General features: G+C 42.6%; 1 protein-coding gene across 4 annotated transcripts in view; it reads right to left on the bottom strand.

Annotated features, from left to right (window-relative positions):
* Positions 1 to 23913, bottom strand: part of Camkmt (calmodulin-lysine N-methyltransferase) — a 371202-nt gene that overhangs the window by 53190 nt on the left and 294099 nt on the right. For 3 of the 4 annotated variants that reach the window (XM_006986501.4, XM_076558921.1, XM_076558920.1), the window contains exons 4-7: positions 16464 to 16524; positions 14550 to 14604; positions 13402 to 13465; positions 4589 to 4655 (exon numbers count right to left, since the gene is read on the bottom strand). In XM_006986501.4, the coding sequence (XP_006986563.1) occupies positions 4589 to 4655; positions 13402 to 13465; positions 14550 to 14604; positions 16464 to 16524 (247 nt within the window). The remainder of the gene's footprint in view (positions 1 to 4588; positions 4656 to 13401; positions 13466 to 14549; positions 14605 to 16463; positions 16525 to 23913) is intronic. The other variant, XM_016005050.3, reaches the window with a different exon arrangement.

Below are 23913 nucleotides of genomic sequence, written 5' to 3'. Positions count from 1 at the left end.
AACCGCTCAGTATTGGATGGGCCCTCCCAAAAGGTAAACCAAGGGGAAACCTTTTTCTCTGCATAAGTTAAGCGTGTCGGGTCTTTTGTGATAGTGACAGGGCACCTGAAGGAGAAGGCAGAAGCTGGGGAAGAGTGGATGAGACGGGGAGAGTCAGGGCAGAGGCTCAGAAAAGGTAACAACTGGATCCTAATTTAACCTCTAAAGGAAACCGACTAGAAGGTAGCCAGGAATCTTGGAGAGTAACAGCGATGGGACCACCACTGGCTGGCCCTGGTGTCCCCCAACCCCACCCCGCACAGGTAAAAAAAAATTAAGGGCTTCCAAAACCTCTAACAAGTTGGACAGTTTACAAATCCGTGTGGTTAAATGGAGAATAATAAAAGCCACTTAAATCCAGTGACAACTTTCAAACAAATACAAATGCTTGTTTTTCTGAAGTGAAATGTACTCTTACCACCACGGCAGGGCTAGTTTAATATCTTTAAAAGTGTAACTGTTAACTAATGTTATCCAGAGAGTGATGCTATTCGCCGATTCTGGAAGACCCAGAAACGCACAGACGTCAAGAGCTCCAAGTGGTTCTTTGTTCGAGTCACAGTTTTGAAGACAGCTCCAGATAAACCCAACAATTGAGCTGCTGTAAATAGCCTTCCTCTTTCATAAATTTCTCCCTATATTTAGAAGTACAGTTCCTTTGTTCACAAACTACTCCCAACTGTTCCATATTTAGATTCCCAAAGGCGTACCTTGGACTCATTGGATAAATGAATGAATAGCTGCATGGATGGATGAACAGGAGAGCTATCAGATGGCTTTGTTGAGATCCTGGAGATGAGATGTACAGAATGCTTCGTGTATGTGGATCCCTGACTGGCCAGCAGTAATGTTTCCCATGACTTTCGTATTTAACACAGTGAGACTGGATGAAAATGTATCAGAGGGAGCAAGATCGTTTGGTATATAACAGTTGTTCTCTCCCTCCAGCCCCTGGACCCCGAGACAAGGTTTCTCTAAGTACCCCGGCTGTCTGTCCAGGACTGGCTGAGTAGCCCTGGAATTCACTCTGTAGACCAGGCTGGCTCAAACTCAGAGATCTGCCTGCCTCTGACTCCTAAGTGCTGGGATTAAAGGTGTGTGCCACCACCGCCCGGCTACATTACAATTCATAACGGTAACAAGATAGCAGTTATGAAGCCGCAAGGAAAATAAATTCTATGGTTGGGGGTCACCACAACACGAGGAACTGTATGAAAGGCTGAGAACCACTGCTCTAAAGTAAGGTATACTAATTCACACTCCTAAAGAGGGGCTTCAGAGTCCAGGGAGCCCTGGTCTGCCCCTGTGTCAGAGGCAGAGGTGACAGTTGAATGCTGTCAGCTCTCTGATACAGTGACAGCAAACCTGAGACTATCAGAAAGAGGAAGGACTTTGGTTCATTGCTTTGTCTGTCCATGGTCAGTTGGCCACTGCTTTTGGAAGAGTGTGCCGTAGAGGAAGCAATTCATCAGGAAGCGGGGGTGGGGGTGGATGTGCGGTGGATCTGAATCCTACCTAATAAATACCTCCTCGAAGGGCACACCTCCAAAGACTGCATTTCTTGGCCACACCTCTTAAAGGTTCTGACAGCCCTCCAACAGTACCACAGACCGGGCCCAAGCCTTTGTCAGACAGGCCGCTGAAGGACACGCATTCAAACCACGGTGTTTACTAAGGACACTGAGTGGGGCACTCAAAGCAGGGGATGCCAGTCAAATTTCTGGGCAGCTTCTCGCTCCTTTCGAAGAGCCCTGTTTCGTAGGCTCACGGTTCTCATATCACGACTCCCCTTTCAGCTTTTACATCTCCTGTGCAAATGAAGTCACAAGAGACATTCAGCTGTTACAAACTTCATGTCAAGCTTTGAAGTGCTTTTTAATAGCAGAAATATTTGGCTCACGTGTGGGCTTTGTAGCTATGGTAAATACCTCTTAGTTATCTGTCGCTACTGTTATTCCACACCTCCAATTTGGAGGAGAAATTCTGCATATGCATTGAGGCACTAGAAAAGAATATTGAACTATATCTGAGCTCTTTTGTGAATGGTTTCCTTTTATTTCTTCTCTCACGGAACTAATACTTTCACCCGCATTGTGCTGGTTATGGGTGGGAAAGCAGTGGGCAGAAAAAAGAAGGCTGATACTGTGGCTTCACATCCTTAGCTGCTGGAAGTTAAGTGGTCAAGAAGCTCCCTACTGTAAGATTATATTTATTGAGTCATTCACCTGCCCTCCTCCACCCCACCCCTCTGTGTGCGTGCGTGCGTGCGCGTGCGTGTGCATGTACGTGTGTGTGTGTGTGTGTGTGTGTGTGTGTGTGTGTGTTGGGTGTGTGTATGAGTGTATACATGTAGAAAACTACAAGTCAATGTTGAGTGTCTTCCTCAATCCCTTATCTGCCTTATTTTATGAGACAGAATCTCTTACTGAGCCTGAGGCTCACCTGATTGGCTAGACTGGCTAGCCATCCAGAACCAAGGACATTCCTGTCTCCACCTCCCCAGTGCTAGGGTGACAGGCACATACCATGGAGCCATCTTCGTTTGTTTCTTTTAACATGGGTGCTAGGGATTTGAACTCAGGTCCTAAAGCTTGCACGACAAGCCCTTTACCAACTGAGCCATCTCTCAGCCCCTCCCTGAGTCCTGCGATGCTTTGGAAGACTTTGGATAAAATGCTCTTAGTTTTTACAAAAGAGGAAACTGACTCCAATTAGTCTGTGATAAAGGCAGAAAAGGAAAAACAACAACAACAAAAACAAACTTTTCATTAGGGAATTCCGTATGATTATTGAAACAAAGTCTGCATGTCTTAATGTTCCGCCATGTATCAGAAGAATACATTTAGAAATAGTATTTTTGAGAGCAAACACATTTGAACAAAGGCCAGGCACTGAGCATTTGAGATCTGCCCTGTGCTGAACAGCAACATCTTACTTCTTTATGTCACTTAATTATTTTATGAAGAGATAACAGAAAATTCTATTGCATGTCCCAAGTTAAACACTTGACGTTTTTATTCCTTAAAACGAAACATTTGAGAAGTCTAGATATGTTTATTAATTAGTGATTATTAACACTCAGTAAACAACATTATGTCTTGTAAAAACACAATCTCACTGCACAGCGTGAAGCTGAAGTCTATTATTCCCTGATTCCATATGCTGAAATACACTCAAATGGTCCCAAATGACCTTAAGCATTAAATAAATGTAAATGAGAACAACATAGAAAATGCACTTTTGATTGATAACTAAAAGACCAGGTTGAAAAGCATGTCCCCAGATGAAGTCCTTCCCAGAAGGAGATGGCTGTGTGAGCCATGGAGGAAGGGCTCTGCTAAGTCTCCCTCCCGAGCGTTGAGATTACAGATACATGCCACCGCGCTCAGCATCACTTTGGTTTTTATCCATTGTGTCTGTTCATCCAACTGTTTTTCTCAAACTACACAGTCAGGGTAGGCAAGCGTCCTCTATAGAGAGAAAACTTAAAACACCCAAGGATGCCAGAGTAATAGTGAAAGATAAAATAATTCCAAATAGAACTGCTACTGTAACAAAATCTGTAGCAAGATGTACAAAGGGAAAATGCACAGATACAGCCATTTCATGTGTACCCAACGGGTGATATTCTCCTTCTAGGTCAACTGGCCACAGGGCGGGGCATCACACAACACACACTGGTTCTGCTAGGGGAAAGCAGTTCTCCTAGCCTGGAAAAGGAGGAATAAAACCGAAAGGGACTGGACTCCTGGACTGATAAAATCATCAATAGATCAAGATGTCTTAGCACTACTGATGCCCTGGGCCAGATGCTTCTTATTGCTGTTTTGAAAGCTCACTCTGAATGATCTCCACCATTAGGCATCAGGACCAGTAGAAACCAGTAGCAACATTGTCTGCTCTGACCCCAAGTCATGACAAAAATAATAATTAAAAAAAAAATGTTCCCAGGGACTGCCAGAATCTCCTAGGGGTGCAAGACTGTCCCGGCTGGGGGCCACTGGAATAAAGCCATTTAAGAAGGCCCCAAGCTGGGCTTTTCTCAACCTCACACTGCATAATTTTGGGCACCAACTGAGCTGGAAAGATGGCTCAGTGGTTAAGAGCATTGGCTGGTCCCTAAAGGACTGGGGTTCTATCCCAGCACCCACATGGCAGCTCACAACTGTCTCAAACTCCAGTGGAGGATCCTACACCCTCACACAGACATGCATACAGGCAAAATATCCATGTACATAAAAAATACATTGAAAACAAAACTCTCCTGAGCTACCAAATGAGCCTAACTCAGTGGGTAACACATCATTTGAGTGTTCTATAACGTATGCAGTTTTAGTGTTCTCATCTATTGAACGGAGTGTCTGCCTGACTCATGGGAGGCTCACACAATTCAATGAGGATGATAGATATGACATGTTTAGAGCAGGGCCAGGCACACAGCAAGTGCTCAGTTAACACTATCTATTATTATTGTATTCATGCACAGCATCAAGAAAGCAGTTTCCACTGAGATGTTTTAATTCAGACAGGATGCAGAAAGGTATCTTACCAGCTTGATATTTTCTGAGCCTTAAACACGCCCGTCTTCTGATTGCTTGCGATGATGCTGTCCACATCTACAGGGCACAGTTAAGAAAACTTCTGCAGTGACTATCAACTGACTGAGAAAGAACTTATAAACACGCTGGCTTCTTATCACAATGGGATCCACACAAGAAAAAGAAAGGAGCGGTCAGTGCTGTGCCATGAAATGCTGACTCACCACTGGCAAGATCTTTTCCTTCCCCAGCTTGCAATTTTACCACCCATCTAGTTAGCATCATGGCAGGGCCCAGAGGAGAGGTACCGGAGGCCACTGCTGGAGAACATGAGCTGCTACGTCACTTCCTCAGGTCAGCCAGGCATCCAAAGACAGACGTCCATCCATCAGTAAGGAGGGCGATGGCTGCCTCTGTTGACTTTCCAAATTGAAGTGGTTCCAATCTCCCAACCACTTGTAGGGGGAGAGGGGGGGGGGAGCAGTAGGGACAGGGTTGGGAGGAGGCAAAGAGAGAGGTGGAGAAGAACTTGGAGCCTCTTTGGGAGAAAATGCAACATTTAAGAAGAAAGTCATTCTGGTGAAGGGTCCCTGGAGGAAGTTCTGCTTGGCCTCTGGCCTTGAGCAGGCACAGAAGGACCCATGCAGAAGAGCCATGTTTGAATTAGAGAAACTTTGCATGATATTCAGTGACCCTTGGGAAAATCACATCTAGTCCATCATCAGGAAAAGCTGGAGTTAGATCCACAATGGCAGCCTAGGTGTTTGTGAGTTGCTGCTATTTCTCTCTTTGCTCCGGCCCCAGGACTGACAGAGACCAATGAATATACTAATTCCTACACCCAGACACTCCCGAGGTCTTCTTCTCTGTACTGACCTCTGTCCCTGGCTTCCCCACAGTCCTCTGGCTTCCTAATTTCTGAATGCCCCCACCTTCTCATTTATTTGACTTGGACACATTTCCTGTAAGACGTCTCCCAACCCCTCTTCTGAAGCGAGGCAAGTTTAAAAATAAGCAAGGACTCAAATAATTCTAGTAAAGGCGGCAAGCTGCACAAAATTGGGCCCATGGGGAGGACACCAGGCTGACAGCGATGTTCCCCTATTGCTTGGAAAAAACAGATTTCCTGCATGTTCAAAGCGAACACTGGCCAAGATCTCCCTGCCAGAACAGAACCACAGGATTCTGAAACCCAAGTCTCAGCTTGAACCACCAGGCACACCCATTCTTCTCTGAGTGAATAAGCAGGTACTGTGTGATAGCTTTCCTCCCTCAGGAGTAGGGAGGAAAAATCAATTAGCTCTCCTAATGATGGGCTTTGTAGAGGTTTACAAAAGTGCCATAATGCAGACTTCTTTCTTTTTTTTTTTTTTCTGGGTGAACTTTCCTGTATGCAAATTAAATACCGTTAAATTACATTCATTAAAAAAATAAAGGAGACTAATTTGCCTACTTGTTTTGATTAACTAAAATGACACATCGGCCTACGGTTTCTGTCTATTTCAGGAGCGTTCTAGATGAAATATCTTGCAGGAAAGGACGGCTGACATCTTCATTCTGAGAAGCCCAAAATTAGTAGAGTCAACTGACAACTGTTTTTTATTAAGTCCCTCCCCTAGCCACGCCCTACTCTGCGTTTCCATGGTATCCAACTGCCTGCCATAACGTGCCCGGCACACCTGTAGCGTCCTATGAGTACATGGCTAATCTATCAAGCAAAACATATTATTTTGTTAGTGGAGGTAATACTTTTTTATAAAATAGTCACAGTGAAGTTAAATTATAGAACTCAGAAAACCTATTAATAATTTTTAGTAAACATCTTAACACTATATACTTTATACAATTTATAAACCTGTGACTCTGGGTGGTGAGGCTGGAGCAAGCATGGATATTTATATTCTAGAGGTTATTTTTTTTTAATGAAAAATTCACAGCGGTATTTAGGCTGCTTTATTTTTAGAACTGGGCGGGAAATATATTTTGTGGTTTAGAAGGGCTTTTAAAAAATATATTAAAAGAGTCACAGAGAAAAGATGGCAGTGTTAATGTTAAGACATTACCTTAAGAGACAGACTCTGCTATTCTGTCCCCCCACCCTATAGGTCAGATTTTGATGGTCTTTCTGCATGGCACTGTGTCCAATAATAGATTTTATCATCTCCCTGTGTCACCTCAGGGTAATAAAGGAAATCCAATCAAATTGAGTCAATATGACCAGGATAATGTTCAACACAACAGACCCAATCATGCTCTGTGAGCTGCATCCACCTTCCAGAAGATCTCAGTGGGAGGGGCTGGGTGCCAGAAAAGCCTTCCTGTGGTTTCCCGGAGGAGATGGAGCAGTCCCCTTGTTAAAACAACTGCTTGTGGTTCAAATGGAGCCAGGTTTCTGCCTCTAGCTTCCTTCTTGAGTAAAGCACATGTCAGGAGTGACGCTCCATTTTAGTTATCAGTTTATATTCATTCTTAAAATGTATACTCACATACAATAGCAACAAAAGTCTTCTAGGTCAATTGCATATATTTATTATAGGTAGGTAAAAAACTGTTGAAAATATTAGTCTCGCTGTGTCATCAGTAATTGTATTTATCAGTTGTATATATATTTTGAATCAGGTTGTTATTTTTTAAATTATTTATTTATTTTATGGGTGTGGGTGTTTTGCCTAAATATATGTGTATGTACCATGTGTGTGCCTAATGTATTTAGAGACCAAAAGAGGGCATCAGGTCTCCTGAGACTGGAGTTACAGACAGCTGTGAACCATTGTGTGAGTGCTGGGAATTGAATCTGGGTCCTAGTACTGTTCTTTACAAAAAGATTTCTTTTTAAATTATGTATGCATATATGTCTGTATGTGGGTATGTGGATGCATGTGTGTATATGACAGAGACCAGAGGTGCTGGGTCACCCCTGGAGCTAAGAACCAAAATGGACCCTCTGGAAAAGCAGTACACACTCCTAACTGCTGAGACATCTCTGCAACCTGGTGTTCTTCTTTGAACCAAAAATATTTAAAAAATAATAACACTGTAATTCATGATGTATTTTGTCTTTTGGTTTATATTACCTTTGATTTCACTGGGGGTTTAAAAGGGAGGGAAGAACACTGTTTTTTTTTTAACTTTCTTTTCTATTTTTTAACTTTCTTTTCTTTAAGATTTTATTTATTTTTATGTGCATTGGTATTTTGTCAGCATGCATGACTGTGTAAGGGTGCTAGATTCACTGGAACTGGAGTTACAGACAGTTGTGAGCTGTCACGTGAGTGCTGGGAATTAAACCTAGGTCCTCAGGAAGACCAGCCAGTGCTCTTAACCTCTGAGCCATCTCTCCAGCCCAATATAAATCCTATTAATTTTGATCTAAATGGCTTTTTAAATGTTCAAAAGTGGCATTTTCCCCTGATTTAAGGCTACATACTACTCTTTTTTGTTTTGTTTTGTTTTTGAGACAGGGTTTTTCTGTGTAGCTCCCTCTGGCTGTTCTAGAACTCACTCTGTAGCCCAGGCTGGCCTCAAACTCACAGACATCCGCCTGCCTCTGCCTCCCAAGTGCTGGGATTAAAGGCATGCATCACCACTGCCCAATTTTACACTACTCTTAAATCCATTTCTTACTTCCAACAAATTGAGAGATGACACCCAGGAGCCACCAAAGCTGTTAGCAATGCCACATGTTACCTTTATGCATGACAGGCCTTTTTTTTTTTCTTTTTTCTTTTTATTTAATCATCTGGTGCTGAGGAAATACAAGACAACCCTCACTCAAGTGTTCTCACCTGTGGTGAAACAGAGTAGCTTATCAGGCTGGCAACAGATCTGTAATAAGGAGGGAGCCGGCTTCTTATGCTGGTTTGGAAACTTACTGCTGTGTGACCATGGGTAGATTAATGTCCCCGAGCTCCCAAAACTAAGTAGAAACAACGACATCTATTTTATAGGCTTCCTGGTGTCACATGGGAGAGGTCCAAGACATGGTGGGTGCATAACTCAGGCCAACTTGATCATTTTGGAATAATCCAACACAAAACTTGGGTGGAATGAAAAGACCAGTGATTGAACCTAAAATGATTCACATTTCAGTCTCTCCTCTGGATGCTCAGAATGAATTCTGTGGCTATTTACCTTAGATTGGAAAGAAGTGGAGGAATCAACCAACTTTTGCCCAGCAAGCTTCGATTGCCCTTTATATATGGAAATGCATTCTCAATGCGGCAAAAGCTGTGTCCCCACAGAGTGGGGACCGGGACTGTCTTTACCATTTGAAGCTGAAGGGTGGAGTGCTGGCCTCCTGTGCTGGTGGCCCCTAAGTTCAGCCTCAGCCTGGGGGAGGGGAAGGGAGATACCATCTGAAATGATGAGCAGTAAATACTGACTGAACACATTTCAGTGGGATTTCCAAAAACACGCGTTGAGGCACAGTGAGGCACACAGGGCTCACGTGTGACTCACGGAAGATGGAAGGCTGGCATCACTACTGAAGAAAGGGTCTGGGCACAGGACGATGGCCTGGGATTCTCAAGTCCTCAGCCATCCACAGCACAGGCTGCATCGTACCTATGGTGCTTTATTTATTTATTTATTTATTTATTTATTTATTTATTTATTTATTTATTTATTTATTTATTTATTTATTTATTGGTTTTTTGAGACAGGGTTTCTCTGCATAGCTTTGCGCCTTTCCTGGAGCTCACTTGGTAGCCCAGGCTGGCCTCGAACTCACAGAGATCCGCCTGGCTCTGCCTCCCGAGTGCTGGGATTAAAGGCGTGCGCCACCACCGCCCGGCAATGCTTTATTTATTAGTTATACAAGTCAGGGATTCTGTTTAAGAAATGTTAAACCTGGGTACCTCCTGTGAAGAGCCATGGGATTTACCTGGCTTTGGAGACTCCTAAACACAACGTTGAGACTATGCACACAAGCCACTGGGATAAGAACACAGAAGAGCATTGTTCCAAGTACTGGAATACTCTGCAGAAAACACTGTGGACTTTTACAGGAGACGGGCCCAGGCTGTGTGTTTGAATCGGATCAATCAGTGACCTTCACCAACCAGGTCGTTCACCTGCACATGTTTTACTTTTCTTTCTCTCCTATCCTCTTTCCTTTTTGCTTTGAGACATGGTTGCGCATAACACAGGCTGGCCTTGAACTCCTAATCCTCTTGCCTCCACCGCCCAAGTGGAGACTATAGGTGAGTCCCCACACCCCAGTTCTACTTCTGCTGACTCGGCTTTGCAGGGGGCTTTGCAGCAACCAGAATTTATTCCGCCATTCCCCTCCCATTTTCTCTTCTCACAGTTCTTACCAGCTACACACCTACTGAGTAGTTATTATACGTGAATATTTGGGGATTGCTTTCTACACTGAACTAAAAGAGAAATATCAAAGGGCATTTTTTTTTTTACATTATTTTAAAATAAATTGGAGGGGCTGGAGAGATGGCGCAGTGGTTAAGCACTGGCTACTAACTTTGATTGCCAGCACCCTCACAGTGGCTTATAACCATCTGTCACTCTAGTTCCAGGGGATCTGATGCCCTCTTCTGGCCTCTGTGGGCACCAAATATTCACAAAAGGCACCCACATGCATGTAGGCCAAACACCTATACTTACAAAATAAAAAATAATAATTAAAACAAAATTGAGAACTGCATAAACCAGATGATCCCATTTCCTACTCATCCTTTGTACTCTTGGGGGTATAGATGAAACGGTATCTTTAGGAAAGGTGGGTTTCAGGATGGGGACCCCTGGATTAAAGCCAGCGAGGCACCTTAGGGACTAAGGAAAATTATTCATGAGTCTGAGAAAACACTCAAGATATAAAGTTCATTTTTCAAGTTCAATTTTCCTCAAGTCTTGTTTTCTTTTTAGATAGATCTCTTTGCAGTAAATCTCAGACCCACAGCTCTCCAGGGCGAAGATACAGAGGCTAGAGACACAGCTGACCCATGGCACGTTGACTGACCCATGGCACGTTGACCCAGGGTACACTGTAGAAAGATAAGCGAACACAATTGGCTAACATGCTTTTGTGATAGAGAAGTCCAGAACTAATCTCCCTAGTGCCTCGTATATTAAAAATAAAACAAGCTGAAATGAAATAACAAAACATGCTATTTTTCCTACAAAAATAAAAATAAAAATCAGAATGATAGAAGCTTCAAAAGACCAGTAAATAAAACTAGTTGGATTCATTCCATTCAGAAGCTAAAAACAACAAAACAATTTTAAAATGATGAGACTAATACCCAGGCCCTGAGTGACTGCCAGGTTGATTTTTATCATTTCTCTTGTGTGTTCATTTGTTTCTTAATGTGCTCATCTTGCCCATTAAGAATAATTAGCAGCTCTGCTTAGAAATTTGCTGGCTTCTGGCAATGTCCCCCCCCCTTTTTTTGGTTTTGTTTTGTTGTGGTGGTTACTGACATCCACCTTTAACTTTTTAGAAAGTAATTTTTGGATAATATTCCACAACTGCGGTATAATTCGGGCTTCCTCAAATTTTAAAGGGAAGACATAAACAGTGATTTCTAAATGAGTTGTTTGATCTCTACGCATCGACAGTGGGCGATCTGGCAAATGAGTTGTTCTTACAGAGAGGGGTACACAAATGGGGGGGGACTCACTCATATTAACCTCACTCAGCAAAACAGATTACAAGGCATGCCTATTGTAAGCTGTTTGCAAATCACGAACAACATTAGTATTAAAAGCAGGAAGCCACATTGCCAATTTTAAGGCTTTTCCATGCTTTTTTCTGTTAATTAAAATAAATTAGATCTACTTACAACAGAAAAAGGCACACACACACACACACACACACACACACACACACACACACACACGGAAGGAGCCCATCATAAAAACCGAACCCTAGCAGGAAGGTCCTGAGAGATGAAATAAAACACAGGGCCAGTTTGGGTCTGCATCCTGAAAGGACCTACTTCATCTACATTGTAAGGTTCTCCCTCCTGCCCTCTGGCACCCTGCTATATTAAACCCATTGTAAAACCCAGCACAATAAAGCACTCTCAGGGCTGAGCCTCTGAGGACCAAATGTTAAAAATCCATTTTCTTGGGAGGGGGCTGTACCAATCATTTCTTTGAAAGGCCGGCAGAGTGAATGGCAGAATCGGAGATTTCCTCTCCGATTTCAGGAGCTGGCATGGCATCTCCACTTAGAGCGAAGGTGTGATAATAATGAATGAATGACATTAGCCTCGCTTCCCTTCTTTGGACACTCTGTAGTTTAGTTCAATAATAATTTTAGTACAATTAAATTTACATACTGAATCTAGATGCTCCCCCACAGTTTGATGATAAAAAGTTCTAATTGATTTCTGGCCCTATTAAATAAAGTCAGTTGGTGACTTCAGGGGGGGAAAGAGCTCAGGGTACAGGGCCCAATCTGAAAGTTTCTGCAGCCAAAACATCTCTCTCTTGTTCAATATTCCTTCCTGTCTTTCTGGCCTCAGAAAGCACCCTGTGGGGCTGAGCTGGCGTACCTGAGAGCGCCATGGCTCTCTGTGCTCCCTGAGAGGAGGAGCCCCGTGAAATGATACCGGCACAGAAGAAACCAGAGAGAATGGAGCAGCTGCAGAGCTATCTTCTGCAGGAGTATTTAGAAAAACTTGCCACAGTCTCAAGATCATGATTAAAATCCCGTTTAAGAAAAGGAAGCACCTTTTGTGATCTCTTTCCCTGGTGTGAAAGGCGAAGATTGTGATTGGCTGTTTTTCCTTCCTGAATTTTTTTTTTTTTTTTTTAGGGCTGTCAGGCAATTAGCTGGGTGGGGCTCTGCAAAGCTGCTGAACAATATTAGCTACCAAGCTTCCCGTTCCTCCTTCCTCCTATGTGAGCAGCTGATGGAGCTGCTGGGAATTTTATTTTTGAAAAAAAAAATTTACAGAGTGGAGGAAGGAGGAAAGAAAATAAAAAAAATAGGCTTTATGTAAAAATGCCACAAAACGCAAAGCTGCTTCAAGCCTTTGAAGGGACTAAAAATTCAAATAAGGGTCCTGTCTTCCTCACCATGTAAAAAAAAAAAAAAAAAAAAAAACCCAAAGCAAACAGATCTTCCACCACTGTCCCCTCTCAATTTCTGACAGCTGTTACCTGCCCTGAGCACATCAGCCAGGCTGCTAAAGTCGCCGTAAATTATGCTTGCTTTCTTAGTTAAAGTACAGTTCAATTTTCTGAACTCTGTGTACATATTAGTAAAGCATAATCTAATATAATGAGGTTTGAACTGTAATAGCATAGCAGAAAAAAAAAAGAGATAGCTTTTTAATCCTAAATAAAAGGAGCTAATGAAGAAAAGATAGCTGCTTCCAGTGAGGGATACAAGCAACTCCTTAGCAATTAGCAGGTACCGTGTGACTGGCGTGTGTAATATCACATGCATTGAAGCTAGGCATTCATATTTACAGGCAACATCAAAAAAAGTAAATAATAATTTTAATCTGTTTTGTGATGGAAGATCTTAATGAAAATAAAAGAGTAAGAATGCTTCGAAATTATGAAATAAGGTTTTGAATTGCCTCGAGAGGAGCACAAAACATAGGCTTGCTCCTTCAGTGAGAAGTGTCTCTAAGCCCTATGAAAAGAAACATACGCAGTCGACCGCAGTGAATCCAGATATTTCTAGTTTTTCTTAATTACGGATCATGTGTACGGGGAGCTCTTTTTTAATACCTCGTGCTGTCTTTCTTTATATCAATTGTTACTCGGCCCGGGGTGGGGTGGGGGGAGTTGGGGGGGGGGGCGTTGGGAATGAGCACAACCAACCGGCTTTCTATCTGAATAAGGATACTTCTGATGGCCTTTTCATTCCCATCAGTTAACAGAACTTCTTTGACATCTGCAGAAATAGCAACCTGAAAAAAGAGAGAGAGAGAGAGAGAGAGAGAGAGAGAGAGAGACAGTACAGCAAACAATGAGCAAATATGCTTGTCTGTGTGGAAGGGAAGACAGAGTGACAAGCCCTCAGTATCATGCCTCCTCACCTAGTCCTCTGTAACAATCTTCAATCTTTTTTCATTTTATGTCTGCATTATTTTAATCATTCAATCAAATCAGTCAATACTTTTATCATTCCATTTGCGGGAGCCTCTATCTTGCTATCATTCTGTTCGGTAATTGCATTGTGACAGCGGATGATGGCATTCTGAGAGGCTTTCATTTGTGGGCTCCTGTTTATCTAGTGGAGCCATCATACAAGGCTGTCACTCTGCCTTTCAGCCTGCTTCTGTCTGGCTGCCTGATGCCCTTCATATAACTTTGCATTGCAGGCAGATGGCTTTGTGAGGGTAATTTTTTTGTGAGCTTTGACATGCTCGCACATTGGGCTGTAACCTCGACACATTGTATAAGAGCGACAGGTTTGTCAAATGCCAATCAGTGTAACAATATGCTTTTATTTGTAGAGACATAAAAACTTGTCTAATGCACTGTGCTGCTACATAATATCTCCCGAATACATGACTCAGAACCCAGAGAATGGGGGAACGACGTTCCTGAATGGCCAATCTAATTCAAAAGAATCTAATTACTGAGCGCTCTGGATCATGTTTGTTGGCGTAATAATGCAGGCAAAACATTAGCAGCTATCTCATGGTGCTCCAACTGTGATTCGCCGGGCTATTCCTGTATCTTAGCAAATGGGACTATAATCTGAAAAAAAAAAAATGCTTTCGCTATGGCAAAGAAAGACTGTGCGAGGCCTGGAATGTCACAACAAGCGATATTGACTACACTGAGGTAAAATGTTTCTGCTCATCGAGGCAACCATAAAATCAATATGATCCGAAAGTAAGTCAATCTAGAAGGTCTCTCAAGACCCTAGCAGCTTGATCGCGGCTGATGCTGTTGACGGTTCTCTGACCCAGCAGTTGGAGGCCCTGGAACATTTTTTCTTTTGTTCCTCCCTCTGAATGGGATTGGAATTGAGAAAAGACCTACCATGAGCCCAGCCAAGCATGTCATGCCACCCCCGAGCTCACACACAGCAAGGTCCCTGAAAGAGAGAAAGAAATGGTAGAACCCATACAAATTAGATGGAAATGGTCAGAGCCATATATATGTTACAAGAACAAATTGCCATCTGCAGTAAGAGCGACACTACCAGGGAGATGTGGAGACACGACTGGGCTACCTCATGTCGTTTTGCGTTTTAAAAATAATTATGAAATAGAAAAGTCACAAAGCAGGCAGCCAGTGGGGGGTTCCCTCATTAGTGTTCACTGCAACATTACCACCGCTGAGCTGAAAAATCTGAGAAGGTTCCCTTTCTTTCCCCTTGTCAATGGTGCTGTCTTTTAGAACTAAACTAGCTAGAGTAGCGAAAGAGAATTGTTAGGAAAGGATAACATTGTTAATCCACATTCATGCCTTCAAAACCAGTAGACAGTAAACGAAGAATAGATATGAGTGTGTGTGAACTTATGTTAGAGTCACATACAACATACAAATAAATGCAAGCCTGATTTTTTTTTTAATTCTTAAAAAAAAAAAAAGAAGAAGAAGAAGCTGAAACAGTTTGGAAAGCTGAACCACCCCCATAAAGCACAATTACACAAAGAGCATTTAGCAATTAACACTTAGATCACAACTGACCCCAGCACAACGCAGCAAATAAACAATGCAGGGGCGGAACAGGAGTAAGTAAGGCAGCAAACCCGGGCTGAAGTCACAGCTCAGAGTGGAGGCTGGCGGTGGGTGCCGTTCATTCCACACTTACCTTCCCCCTTTGTGCCTAAATATCAGCCCTCAATGTGTGACCTTCTCGCCCTGGCCCAGAGCTTGCTGACTGGCGGCTAAGCACAGCGAGCTTAGGAAATGCCAGCCTTCAGGGCAGTTTTGCAGCCCTGATTCAGAACTGCCCTCTTTAGATGTTATATGCCGAGAGTCTTAACATCGTTTCCTCCTCCCAGTTTGAAAAGTTGGTTATCCCAAGAGGAGAAGAAAAGCAAAATTAGAGTGAGGTGGAGGGGGCAAAAGAAGACATTTATGTTAAGAAATGTTTTCATGTGTATTTAGTTATTCAAAGCCATCACAGACTGCTTGGTAAGCATGGAGCCACAGAGCCTCAAAAATTACATGGTATCAACCCAGTCCTGTAAGAACATAGGGTTAAAACACATCATGACCACGAAAGGCTTGTTAGGAAATATAATGGACTCTTCAGGAAGTATATGTAACATGTTCATAAAGTGATAATTACAATGGGAAAAAAAAAACCCTCTGCTTTCTGGTTGTATCAAAGCTCTCCAGAATTTTTAAATAAAGGACCCCTTTTCCCCCTTTCCTAAGTCTCACCCATGGTTTGATACATAACACATATTAACAGCTAAGAGTGTTGATTTCCTTAGTACAGTAATTTATGTTATACGTATTGTCAAGGACACAAGAAATACCTTTAAAACTAGAACATCTTCAAGTAATAGCTGTGAGGAAGCATTTCTCAAATGTGCCAGTGACTTCCCTGGCAGAAGTTAAAGAATGTGTTTATTGTGGGGCCTTTTTTTTCTTTTTCTTTCTCTGACCTTCACAATCAGCAAGGATTGATTGCGCCCCCCTTTTGTTTCCCCCAAATCAAAGCGAAATAAAATGCCTTGAGTAAAAATCAAAAGCCTTTGACACACAGCAAGAAGCTTGCTGTGCCTGCTCGCTCGCTCGCACCCGAAGGCAGTGCAGATCCCTTTTCAGAAGCAACATGTGTTCATGGGGAACTTTTCCTTTTTCCTTTTTTTTTCTCTCTCTCTTTCGTCCTTTCGACAATTTACAGCTTGAAGGCTGTAGAGTGGGCCACTTTTTAATATGCAGATTCAATAACCATGATGGGCTAAACAAATATCTTTTAAGTGCGGCTCTTACCTGAATAGATTACTGTGCTTGAGGCAGTAGTATGCTAAAACCTCCTCAGATGGCCAGATGCCTGGAACACAGGAGGGGAGATGTTAGGACTGCAGAGTCTTTTTCTTCCAGACTAGCTTTTTAAAGGAAGGCTCAGCACAGGCCATCGCAGCTCACACCAAACTTAACATGGTGGCTCCTTGCCATGAGCCAGACCATGAGTTTCCTTGGCTGTTGTTTTTATGATGGCCTGTCCCCAGAGGACCTGTCCCCAGAGTGACAACAGAGCAGCCTCAATAAACTTTGCTAAACTTCAACCACAACAACCAACATTACAGATATCAAAATTAAATGTTGACCTGGTTCAAGCGGATCTTAATCTTATTTATACAAAATTAATACACATAAGTTGAAGACTTGCTATATATGTATTTCCTGTTGGGGAAAGGAAAAAGAATGGGGAAAAATTCACTTTAAGGGGCAAATAAAACTGCTGAGGCCATTCTGTCTTTTTTTGTGGGGGGCTGCGGGGCAGAGTTTGAGACAGGGTTTCTCTGTGTAGCCCTGGCTGTCCTGGAACTCATTCTGTAGACCAGGATGGCCTAAAACTCACAGATCCACCTGCCTCTGCCTCCCAAGTGCTGAGATTAAAGGCGTGCACCACCACCACCCGGCTTCATGCTATCTTTCTACACCTTTTCATAATAAGGTGTTAAAATATCCATAATTCTTCCATTTCTTTAATTAAAACATCAAACTGCAGTATAAGATTAAGAGACATTAATTTCACCAACTTTGGCATGCCTTTACATCAAACAGCAATTCTATACACTAAACTGCATGGACAGACATTTCCTAAAATCATCACTTATACATTTATTGAGAAGACCTAAAGTTCAAGAATGGATAAGAACTCCTTCCAGGTAAATATGTTGGAAGTCGTAGTTACCAGTGGTTGACACAGGATGGTCAGATTATGTGTGCTTTTAAATTTTTTCTCTATACTTTTTTATATTTTTCAAAATTTTTATAATGAGCCTACATCACCTTAGATATGATTAGAATAAATTATAACCTCATAAAAATTATGGTTTCCTCCAAAGAAATCAGCCTTAGCCATCAGTTGGGGACATCCCCCCCATCCCCTGTCCCCCAATCCCACCAGCCTTCCTGTGTGATGTTAAGGGTGCCCATGGCCCTGGGAAAGAGCAGCCATGTCTCAGCACTCAGCACAAAGTTAAAGACATTAAAAAGACTTGATTTTTCTCCCGAGAGAGACCTCCTACTTTAAGAGTTAAGAAATCTGAACATTTCAAAGAAGAATGTGTAAAAGAAGCGAAAGTTACCAAAAGGAGCAGGTGGTGGGTGAACGAAGATGAAGAGGTGGCTCCAGTGAGCACCTGCTACTCCAGCCTCCTGGCATTTCCAGTAGGAAGGACAACACGGGGTGTGTGTGGGGGAACAAGGAAAAGCAACAAGAAGTATTTGGAAACACATTTAGAGGGAAGGCACACAGGTACTTTGAAACCAGACTGAATGGGCTCTGGTCCCTGCTCTGCTGTTTGCCAGCTCGGAGACTTTGGATGGGTTACCTAATCTCTGTGCCTTGGGCTTTTCATCTGTAAAGCATAATCATTGCAACATCAACTTCATAGGATGCAGAACAGATGAGTCAAACAAACGCAATGTGCTTAGAACAGTTCCGAGCTCATAATAAGCACAAAGGAAAAACAGGTTGCCACTGTTGGCCTCTTGCAAAGGAGGGTAGAACAGTAGATAGAAGAGAGAATTTGTGCAGACCACAGCCATTATCCCCAGAGTCAGGACACACAGAGAACCATTTTTACCTTTGCTTTGTCAGGATCCCAAAGTCCAAAGACCTTGTACACCTTCACACAAAAAGAACTCCATAAAGACCAAAGTACATAATGAAATTCGCCGAAGGAAGAGCCAAGATAGTGTTCTCACTAAGTGGGTATAATCACCACAAGAATGAATTTCTTTATGCCCTGAGTACATGGCTGTGAGGGTTTTAAAAAAGTAATGATAGGGGAAAGGTATTTAACTAAAACTCAAGCCCCACTGAAGAAAGAATGTGACTTCTAAAACGCATAGTCTTTTCAACTCATTTTATATTTTTTTCAAGAAATTACAGAGTGGTTTTTTAAAAACTAAGTTAAATACAAAGATCAAAAGGCTAAATTTCTACCATTAGCAATATAATCACTGTTAATGTTTTAGACATCATTCCAAAGACCCTTTCTAGTCATAAAGGTATCTCACCCAGTTGGGATCTTCTCATGCAGGGATTCAGTAACTTGATTTTGCCCCCATTCAATAAGGTGTAGGAGGGATCCACAACACTGAGTTCACACTCTAGTACTGACTGCCTAGATATTCACATGTGCATCATCATTCAATTAACCCATGTCCTCTCACTAGACAGTTAAGCTGGGTTCAAAGTTTGTAATATTATAAGACTATAAGCAGCAGTAGAAGGGTATACCTTCTCCTAACATATTTCCCCCCATACTTAGAGATGGGATATCTGGTCAAAAGTCAAGTACAGGTTCTGGAGAGATGGCTCAATAGTAAAGAGCACTTGCTGCTCTTGCAGAGTACTGGGGTTCAACTCTTAGCACCCACATGATGGCTTACAACCATCTCTAACTCCAGTTCCAGTGTGTGTAACCTCTTCTGGCCTCCAAGGGCACCAGGCACGTATACTGCACATACATATACATTGATAAAATACTCATACATAGAAAATAAAAATAAAAAATCCTTCAAAACTTGAGTATAGTCCATAATCTGATAAACAAGTTGAGCATCCCTAACCTGAAATTCAAAATACTCCAAAATTTGAAACTTCCTGAGTGGTTACATGATGACAAATTCCACACACGCTCTTAGGTGACATCAGTCAAAACAAAGCTATATTAAAAGCATTATATAAAAACAACTTCAGGTGACTTGTATGAAATACATATGAAGCAGAGGAATTTCATGTTTACACTTGGACTCCATTCTTAAGGTGTTATGTACATGTTAATATCCCTCAGTTTAAAATGATCCCAAATCTATGCCTTTGGTCTCAGCTTTTAGGATAAGGGACATTGGATGTATATGTGACTGTCCCATGTGAAATTTGTACACTCCATACATCGCCAGGAAGAACGTTTGTTCTGGGCTGCCTTTCATGACCTAAGTCCTGGATCATATGTGAAAGTGGAAGGGGTTGGGAAATGACTCCACAGAACTGTCCTCTGACCTCCACACATGAACTCAGGTGTACCTGCTCTCCATCACATACACATACAGTAATAAACCATTTTTAAAGACTATTTGTTTCTTCAATGCCTCCCCAAGACAAGGCTTTATCGATCTATTTTAAATCACAAATTGTATTAGCATGCATTAACTATATACATAATGGGTTTCATTAGAGCATTTTCATACGTATATACAAGTTTGTTTGTTTTTTTTCATACCGACCCTCTATCCCTTTCTGCTGCTGCTGATGCTATTTCTTGTCCCTTACCTACTTTCATTTTATTTTAGCACTTGACGACTCGGCGAGTGTCATTAGGGTTACTTACAGGATCTTAGGCGAGGGATTATCCACCAGAACACGGATGGGCTCCCTACCAGTGGCTACACCGCTGAGGAAAATGTCCTCTCTCCCTCAGGATCATTAGGTCCCCATAGATACCCCTCCCCACTACTGCCATTACCTGCCTATAGGTTCCTGCAGGCCTCTTCGGTCCCTCCTCCCCATACGGCAGGATGCCCACAGGCCCAGTCTTGCGTGGGTGTCCTGCCACTAATCCCGCCTGCTGTGAGATCAAGGGTGCAATGTCAAGTTCTGAAGACAACATACCTCGCCACACACCTTCCTCCCTCCCTTACATCCTTCCTGCCCAGCTTCTACAGTGTTCTGCAGGGGTCCTTAGAGGCACACGGAGAAAAGTCCTACTCCTGGCTGAGCATCCCAAGTGCATCTAGCACTTTGGCTAGAAATGAGTCATGCAGTTGCCGCTGTCTACTGTAGAAAGGGGCTTTTCTGGCCAAAGGCAATGGCCCACTAATCCACCGTGTGAGCATATTTATTTAGAAGCTATTCTGATGGGCATATTGTGTTCTTTTAGCACAACGATAGCCATAGCTTCCCTAACTAGGACCTATGGCCTCCACAGCCATGAGCTTTTGACCAGGATGTAGTTCAGGATGTGGAGTCCCTCCTGAGGAGCAGGCTTCAGATCTCACCCTTGTCACCAATTGCTACTATTGCTCCAGTGGGCACTTCTTGCTCTGTTAGTCAGTAGTGGAGCCGCAGGATCCACACACAGATGAGGAAGCCTGGTGAAGACACCCTCCACCCGACCCCCACCCCAGCCTCTATAACATCCTCTGGCACTAGGGGAGCGAGTTAGCAGGGGCCAGGATTCCAGCCCGGTTCCGGCTGGATCTCTCTATAGCCTACAATCAAAGTGTGTGGACGGCGTGTTTAGCAATTAGGTCTTGTCTTGCCTATTTCTGGTGGGCAAGCAACAGCCAGGGCAAACACGCCTATTTTGTTTTAAATAATGTTAAAATTTTTAAAGTATTATTACGAATCAAGACTAAGACAAGAGACTTCAGTCCCACTAGGGTGGCCATCGTTCCTGTCAGGTAACAACAGTATGGGAGAGGTTACGGCAGGAACGCGAAGTGATGTGATTCTGCAAAACCGTCTTGCAGTCGCTGTTCAGAACGTTAGAGAGTTAAATTTAGGTGACTGTATGAGTTCAGAATTCCACTTCCAAAAACAGAAAAAAAAATATCCCTATACAAAAAAAGTGTGTGTAAAAATATTTCTAGTGGCGTGCCAACACACGCTGCAACATGGGATGAACTCAAAAGCACCCTATGTGAGGGAGGCCATTTACAAAGGACCGCGTGCTGTATGTTCGCATCCCTAACAAGGTATTTACCAAAAGTAGGATGGAGAGACAAGTAAATTTATATAGATCGAATGCTAAACCCTTCCCCCCATCAGCTCACCCCCACACTCAGCTCCCCCCACCTTCAATCAGCATTTTCTAGTCCTACATTACATTTAATTAGAAATGAATTACCAGATATCTGAAGAAATGTGACAGATATCAAAACCTTTCCCATTTGTTAGCTTAATGACTTCTCAGCCATTTACCTCCCAGTTCCAAAACCAATACTGTTGCTACATGCTCTCAAATTCTACTGCCTTTGTGAATTTATACCTAAAAATAGAACTTTAAAATGTTCTTAAGTGGGTTTCTTTTCAAGATTTTTCTGCAGATTTACTTTCATTTTTTCAATTCATATGTATAGGCATGTGTCTGTGTGCAGCATGTGTATGTAGTTGCCCTCAGAGGCCACAGAGGGACTGGGATCCTCAGGGCCTGACATTGCAGGTGGTTGTGAGCTGCCTCCCTTGAGTGCTGAGAATGGAACTCAGGTCCTCTAGAAGAGGAGGAAGTGCTCTTAACTGCCCAGCCATCTCTTAGCCCCTCAAAGGAGTTTATTTTAATTAGTGCTTATCTGAAACCCAGAAATATATCCTCTTTTGCATATAACTTTGCAGGATTGTCCTACATTCTAAGACACACAGCAAACAACACTCTTATTGCCTGTTAGGGAATATTATTTTAAAGTTTGTTACTGTTGTTTATGTTGCATTTGTTTAACTCTGTGAAGCTGTGTTACTGTGCCTGTCTAAAATACCTGATGGTCTGATAAAGAACTGAATGACCAATATCGAGGCAGGAGAGAGAGATAGGCGGGACTGACAGGCAGAGAGGATAAATAGAAGGAGAAATCTGGGAGGAAGGAGGAGCAAGGAAAGGGGAAGAAGACATCAAGGGCCAGCCACCCAGCTACACAGCAAGCCATAGAGTAAGAAATAATGAAGGTATACAAAAATAGAGAAAGGCAAAAGCCCAGAGACAAAAGCTAGACGGGATAAGTTAGTAAAGCTGCCTAGCATCAAGCTGAACTAAGGCCAGACATTTATAAGTAATAATAAGGCAGTGTGTGTGATTTATTTGGGAGCTGGGTGGTGGGACCCTCAAAAGAGTAAAAAACCCCAACAACAATTACCTCCATATAGATTTTAGCATGAGTCCTTTAAACTCTGTGTGGTGGGGCTTTGGTGACCATTTTGGAAGAGTTGTGAATGGCAGGGCTTCCGCTTCACGGAAGAGCAACAAGCTCACCAGAACACTGATGAGGCACCTTTAGAAGCACATGCAAGCTGAGAACATTAAAAAGATAATGTCTCAAGACCTTACCATTTCATTAATATTGCAGAGATTTATTAATCGATGATGGGCATTTCTGCTATATTCCTGACATCTGCTACCAAGGGAGAGCAACACTCATAGCAGCATTTAAGTAGCTGAATTATTGATCTAAAAAAATGCATCACAACATTTTAATTAACAGTTTATTCTAGAAAGCACCTTCTCCAAAACCCATGTCACAGAAGAAAACGGTCCCTTAAATCAGCAATTCTCAACCCATGGGTTGTGACCCCCTTGGGAGTCGCACATCGGATATCCCGCATATTAGATATTTCCATTATGGTTCATAGCAGTAAAAATTACAGTTATGAAGACGCAACGAAATAATTTTATGGTTGGGGGTCACCACAACGTGAGGAACTGTGTTAAAGGGGTTGCAATGTCGGGAAGGTTGAGAACCACTGCCTTAAATGTTACTCAGGTACAAGAAATATCTGATTTCTTAGTGGTCTCTGTTTAAGCCAGAAGAGTCTACCTCACAGAAGAAAAGGCCTCCTTTACCTACTGGGGCTCCATAAAAGCACTAGCTAAACAAGAGTGATATTTTTAAAATATTCATTTATTTATTTGAGACCAGGGTCTCACTCTGCAGCCCAGGCCTGTGTGGAACTCACTATGTGGTCCAGGCTGGCCTCAGATTCGCAGCAACCCTCTTGCTTTAGCATCCTGACTGAGATGACGGGTAGGAGTCACCTCTGCCCAACTGCAAGGATACTGTTTTGAAAAAAAAAAAAAAGTCTCAGAATCCCACACTACTCTTAGATTTCTGTGGTCATTTGGGCTCATCACATCACACGATCCTTCCAGCAAAGGCCTGGCCCCCTATAGATGAGTCTATCAGAACTGGACCTATTGAACTTGATAGACTGCAGACGGTCTATAGCCAGATGACACCACACACACACACACACACACACACACACACACACACACACACACACAGCTGTCTGCGTAGAGACAGCAACAGAGAAGCTGACAACAGGGTAGAGTTAAAGTATGCAACTACCTTTTTGTTGTCCCTGTCAGTGAAGACGCTAGTTTAGAATTGTTTCAAATGCCAAGTGTTGTGGTTAACCTAGAATCAAATGCATCCGACATTGAGCCGATGGTTGAACAAATCCTAAAGTTAGATTACATGAGTATCCAGGGAG

Source organism: Peromyscus maniculatus, chromosome 22 (assembly GCF_049852395.1).
Source record: "Peromyscus maniculatus bairdii isolate BWxNUB_F1_BW_parent chromosome 22, HU_Pman_BW_mat_3.1, whole genome shotgun sequence".
NCBI lineage: Eukaryota > Metazoa > Chordata > Mammalia > Rodentia > Cricetidae > Peromyscus > Peromyscus maniculatus.
Note: the sequence above shows the minus strand (reverse complement) of the source record. Positions and strands in the feature narration are given on the sequence as shown.